This window comes from Emys orbicularis, chromosome 4, assembly GCF_028017835.1.
Source record: "Emys orbicularis isolate rEmyOrb1 chromosome 4, rEmyOrb1.hap1, whole genome shotgun sequence".
Taxonomy (NCBI): domain Eukaryota; kingdom Metazoa; phylum Chordata; order Testudines; family Emydidae; genus Emys; species Emys orbicularis.
The window spans coordinates 108,028,490-108,034,441 of record NC_088686.1 but is presented as its reverse complement, the minus strand read 5'-3'; the positions used below and the strand labels follow the sequence as shown (position 1 = coordinate 108,034,441).

At 58.7% G+C, this 5,952-nt stretch overlaps 1 protein-coding gene across 1 annotated transcript; it reads left to right on the top strand.

The window, feature by feature from the left end:
• The first annotated feature begins 394 nt into the window (after nt 1–394).
• Nucleotides 395–3,245, top strand: LOC135878665 (dispanin subfamily A member 2b-like). The gene is made up of 2 exons (XM_065404390.1): nt 395–778; nt 2,435–3,245. The coding sequence occupies exons 1-2, from the start codon at nt 539–541 to the stop codon at nt 2,606–2,608; spliced, it is 414 nt and encodes a 137-aa protein (XP_065260462.1). The 5' UTR covers nt 395–538; the 3' UTR covers nt 2,609–3,245.
• The last annotated feature ends 2,707 nt before the right edge of the window (nt 3,246–5,952 follow it).

The window sequence follows — 5,952 nt, the reverse complement described above, 5'->3', positions numbered from 1 at the left end:
CCAGAGATAGCAAACAGGGGGGATAAAAGTGATGGTAAACGGTGCAGCAAGAGCTGCGCTCTCAGCTGTCGCCCACTTAGTCAGGGTGGGCACTCCAGGGGGTTGGCTGAGCAGCTGGGAAAGCAAATCCCAGGGAAGAGGGCTGAGGTGACCAGAGAGCAAGTGTGAAAAAATCAGAATAATACCAGGGTAATAACGTCCTATACAAGACAAAGCCCCTAATATCGGGATTCGAGTCACCCATCACTCATGTGATTGCAGGGTCCTGGGACCCCAGCTGGCAGAGGAAACCTTTCTGTTCTCCAGCTTACTCTCAAATGGCTGGGAAACTGAAACTTAGGAGTGGGGAGGTGGGGCAATACAAAGAGAGCCGCACACAGAGCAGGAAACCAAGGGCCAGCCCTCTCTTGCAGCTCCACCTCCTCCCTCCTTGCTCTGAGCTCCAGGCTGCCCCAGTCCTGAGCTCTGCCTGGGAGATCACAGCAGCTCCCTCTTTGCCCAGGCTCAGCCAGCAGCTGTAGGTTCACCCGGTGGGAAGATGGACAACCTCCCGTACGCCTTCCCGGCCCGCAGCAACCAGCCCTTCCCACACCACAACTATGAGCACCTGAAGGAAGAGCATGAGATCGGGGTGGTCCCCCCAGGGGCCACCGTCAGCTCCACCGTTATCAGCATGTACCAGCCCCCGCCTCGCGACCACATCATCTGGTCCATCTTCAGCACCCTCTACGTGAACTTCTGCTGCCTCGGCTTCATGGCGCTGGTTTTCTCAGTCAAGGTGAGAGGGGCCCGTGCCCCGCCCTGCCCTGCGCGTGCCATGTGGCCCCTGGGGCGAGTCTGGGGCCTGCGGGTCTCAGCCTCATGGGGGAGCCTGTGGCGGGGCAAATCGCCTGCGGCCATGTGCTGCAGTGAATGCGTGTGCACCACGCTGGGGCTGAGGTGAGGCTCTTCCCTTGACGGGCTTAGCCCTTGACCTCAGGCTGACCTAGACGCGGCTGCTGTCGCTCCCTCTGACCCCGGAACGGGCCTCTCCCGATTCCCCACCCTGCCGCCTACTCTCCCCAAAGGGGGTGACCCGGGAGCAGCTGGGCATGAGTGGCTGAGGCTCCACAGGCTGGGCTGAGGGGTCCCCCCGCCCGCCAGTGCTGCCAGGATTCTGGGCTGCCCCGTTAAGTCACCCTCAGGCCCTGGGAGCGGACAAGGTTTAGTAGCAACTTTCCAGCTCCGTAACCTTCACAACCCCCCGCCCCACCCCCTTCCCCAGCCTAGATAGAGCGTGCGGAGCTCCCACGCTGGGCCTCTTCCTGCCAGAGCCCGGCTCTGGGGCCAGAGGAAGGGGATAATAAGCAGCTGCTGGCCAAGTATGAGAGACAACTGGAACCGCAAAGGAGGCCCTGAGTGTGGGGACCCCGTTGCTGGGGGCTAAGCACTAATGGTGCTAATGGGGGGGAGAGCAGACATCCTACAGCTCTGTGGCTGGGGCAAGGGGTGCTATCGCTCACAGAGATGCCCTAAAAGGGAAGAGAACCGGAATCAAGGGGGCTGAGCCCCAGACTAGGAAACCCCACTGCTGGGAGAGAGACCGGGGCTGAGTCTAAACGCACAGGGACCTCGGGGCTGATGGGGCCTGCACCTCTCCCGTTACAGACGCGGGGGTCACAGAGAAGCCCCTGTGCAGCTTTGTAAGGCTCTAACATGGGGATCCGACAGGTCTCCCACCTCTTGCCGCTCGCACTCAGCCCCTCTGTGCAGAGCAATGCTGCAGGAATTCGCTTCCCCCTCCCAGCCCTGGCCTTCTGGGGAGTTTCCTGGTTGTTTCTCTCTGCCCGTGAGCAACTCCTGTTTCCTGCAGGCGGTTGATAAGAAACACACAGCTTGTTCCTAAACCCAGCCCCCAGGGTCCCCGCGTTCAGACATACCCATCCCCTTGGGAGCTCAGCTGTTCACCCACAGCCAAGCTCTGATGGCCCCTGACAGCACATCTGCCCATCGCCCCAGGGCAGGGGTTCTCAAACTGCGGGTCGGGACCCCTCAGGGGGTCGCAAGATTATTACATGAGGGATCGCAAGCTGTCAGCCTCCACCCCAAACCCCGCTTTGCCTCCAGCATTTATAATGGTGTTAAATATATAAAAAAGTGTTTTTAATTTATAAGCGGGGGTCGCACTCAGAGGCTTGCTATGTGAAAGGGGTCATCAGTACAAAAGTTTGAGAGCCACTGCCCCAGGGCCTTGAGATTCTCCCACGTGTCCCCCCCCCCAAAAGTCTCACAGGCCCATGCCCCAAAATTCATACACCCCTGCCCATGCTCCACGGGGAGGGGGGGCTGAGATTGGGGAATTTGGGGGCCCTGGGACTGCGAGCCCAGAGGGTCACACACCCTGCCCCCAAGCACGAGGATCACGCGCTGTATTTGCTTCCCTCCCTCCCTCCAGGCCAGGGATCGTAAAGTCGTCGGCGACCACAGCGGCGCAAGCAGCTACGGCTCCACCGCCAAGTGCCTAAACATCATGGCCCTGGTCCTGTCCCTCCTCTTGTTCATCCTCATCATCGTCCTAGTGGCAACAGGGGTCATCGCTGTCACACACGCAATGCAACCTGGAGGCTAGACCCACCGCAGCCGGCTGGGGATGGGGGTGTCCTGGCTCTTACAGTGCCCCCCAGGCAGGACTGCCCCTGCCACACTTCCTACACTTCCGACCTCTCTCTCCAGCTCTGCTTGCTCCCTCACTACCCGTGCCTGGCCGCCTCCTGCTGTTTGGTGAGCTGGGGAAGGAGCAGTGCTCTCCTCCTGGCTTCAGGGCGGCACTCCAGCTGTTCTTACAACACTAGCAGCACTATCATCCTCAGAGACGCTCTCTCCCCTGTCCTCCTTTCCACCAACACGCTGAGGCACAGGGATTCGGACCAGGGCACTGCTGTGCCGCCTCCATTGGACTCTCCCCATACCCCCCTGCTTCCCCCGCCACCACCCTTTCTCTGAGGGTGACTGGCCCACTCTCCATCCACAGCCCAGCCGCTGGGCTGCTCACTGGCTGCCCGGCAGGGCACTGCGCAGTGGAGTGATGTGAGCCAGCCCTTCTGGCACGAGGCGACCGGGTGGGCTCCAGGGGAAGGGTGACAGCTCTCCTGCGGGTGATGTGCCCCTCGGCATCTCTGCAGAGACAGGCACTCGTAGAGTGATTTGAAGTAGAACCGCGAGCCGGGGGGAACGGCTCTAATAAACTTTCCTTTCTCTCTTGTAAACCGGCTTGTTTTTTGCGGCCAAAATTCTCAAATGCCTGTATGGCTCCGAATGGCGGGCTGGGGAGGAGGGTGGGGCCTCTGGCTTCCCCCAGCATTTCCACCAGGGCTCTGCTAGTCGGACCAGTAGGCTCAGCCTGCCTGGGGGAGCCAGGCGTGAGTTAGACACAGGGTGCTCACCAAGAGGGGCTGGAAGGCCACACGGGGCCCTTCTGCAGCCAGATGGGGGCTGCCCCGCCAGTCCCAGCAGAGGTGCAGTGAACAGGGCAGGCACAATGGAGACACTCGAGCCAGCAGCCATTGGCGAATCCAGCACTCCAGAGCCTGCTACATACCGATGAGAGGCGCACACCGCGGGAGTGGGGCTATGCCTAGGAGACCGAGCGAGCGCGTGTTGCCACCGAAGCGTACTGGGAGGGAGGGCAGTGATGGGGAGGGCTCACCCCAGAGAACGGGGGGCCCAGCAGCAGAAAGCCATATCCTCTGTAGGCCCGCAGCAGGAGTTGGCAAGAGCACGGCCCCCAGCCATTGCTGTACACTAGGCTGGGAGGGAGAGGAAACGGGGGAAGGAGACTGGTTCTCGGAGGGCAATCAGGGACCCTAGAAAGGCAGCCTCCCCTCCCAGCTGGCAGTGGCCCCACGGCCAGGGCAGGCTGCTGGGGGAGAGGTGGGAGAAGGGACCCAGGGATGTGAGGAGAGAACTCACTTAGCTACAGCGAGGAAAGGTGACCCTCACTGAAGGAAGCCAGAACATCCAGCCTATTAGTGACAGGCAATATCCACATTAGCCTCATTCACTGACTAGCAGGCTGATCCCAGGCTCTGCTGCGCCAGCGAGGTGCTAGCCCAGGGGTGGACAAACTTTTTCCCGAGGGCCATATTGGCGTTGCGAAACTATGGAGGGCCGGGTAGGGAAGACTGTGCCTCCCCAAACAGCCTGGCCCCTGCCCCCTATCTGCCCCCTCTCACTTCCTGCCCACCTCAGAGCCCCCGACCCATTCAACCCCTCCTGCTCCTTGTTCCCTAACCCCCCCGGTACCCCACCCCCAACTGCCCCCCGGGACCCCAGCCCCCCTGCTCCCTGTCCCCTGACTGGCCAGACCCCTATCCACACCCCCGCCCCATGACAGCCCCCCTGGGATTCCCATGCCTATCCAACCATCCCCTGCTCCCTGTCCCCGACTGCCCCCGGGAACCCCTGCCCCTTATCCAACCCCCCCACTCCCCACTCCCTTACCATGCTGCTCAGAGCAGCAGGAGCTCGCAGCCCTGCCGCCTGGCCGGAGCCAGCCATGCCGCCCGCGCTGCCCGATAGGAGCGGCGGGCCAAAGTGCTGGTGGCACGGTGTGCTGAGGCTGTAGGGGAGGGGGGACAGCAGGGGAGGGACTGGGGGACAGCCTCCCCAGCTGGGAGCTCAGGGGCCAGGCAGGACGATCCCGTGGGCTGGGTGTGGCCCACTGGCTGTAGTTTGCCCACCTTTGCGCTAGCTCCTGTATGATGTCCCACGCAGAAGAATGGCCGTACTGGGTCAGACTAGTGGGCCATATGATGGTGGCCAGTGCCAGATGCTTCAAAGAGAATGAACAGAACAGGGCAATTATGGAGTGATCCCCTGTCATCCAGTCCCAGCCTCTGGTATTCAGAAGTTTAGTGACACCCAGAGCATGGGGTTGCATCCCTGACCATCTTGACTAATAGCCCTTGATGGAACTATCCTCCATGAACTCATCTAGTTCTTTTTTGAACCCAGTTATACTTTTGGTCTTCACAACATCCCCTGGCAATGAGTTCCACAAGTTGATGGTGTGTTGTGTGAAAAAATACTTATGTTTGTTTTAAACCTGCTGCCTATTCATTCCATTGCGTGAGGGGTGACCCCTGGTTCTTGTGTTAGGTGAAGGGGTCTGATGCAGCTCCCATGGACTGAAATGGGAGTAGGATCAGGCCCTAGCGCACCTCCTCCTGCTCATTGCTTGGGTCACTAGTCCAGCCCACTGCTGAAACCCTGCTCTTGCCACATTGGGCAACTGACTAAGGCAGGTGGGGTGTGTGTGTATGTTTTTTTGTTTTTGTTTTAAGTTTTGCTAGTTGTCTCTTTGCTTTCCTATGGAAGCAGCATAGCCCATCCGGCTTCTGCCCTGTTACCAGATAACCCTGCTTAACTACAGCCAGTCTTACAGAACCAGTATCTTACATTCAAACTTTTTGCAGCCAGCCCTTTGTTTGTGTGTGTGTAATTAAGGCTCTCCTTCTGTCTTCTTCCCTGTGACAAGTCCCGTAAGAGATGGGCGTGATGCATTGCCCACACCCCTGCAGGTGAGAGTAACCCCCGGTCATTCTGGGAAAGTTTAAATCCAGAGCTGAACAATCTTGCCTCAGGCCCTTCCCTTCCCAAGTGCTTCTCTAGAGCCATGTTTATTCCTCTACTGCAACTGGAGCAACCACACCCTGGCATGCATCATTGGCAGCTGGCCTCTTAAAGAGATATCTCCCTATTAGGCACATAGGTTATACGTGTGCATCTGAATGTGCTGATGAATCTGAGGCCCACCATTTCACGCTGTTAGCAGATAACGGGTTAAAGATCTGACACACTAAAAGAGGAAGAAAATGAAAATCAGTATCAAAAGATGTTTCAGAACACAAGGAAGTATTCAAAAGTTAAAAACCAAAACATGAGAAAAGGATGAAGTTGAGTGTATGAGCTGCA

What these genes read in the sequence shown, in the direction of transcription:
- LOC135878665 (XM_065404390.1), top strand. Translation starts at nt 539, where the DNA reads ATGGACAACCTCCCGTACGCCTTCCCGGCCCGCAGCAACCAGCCCTTC. An exon ending in CGCTGGTTTTCTCAGTCAAG is followed by an intron (nt 779 to 2,434) that starts GTGAGAGGGGCC and finishes CCCTCCCTCCAG; the next exon opens with GCCAGGGATCGTAAAGTCGT.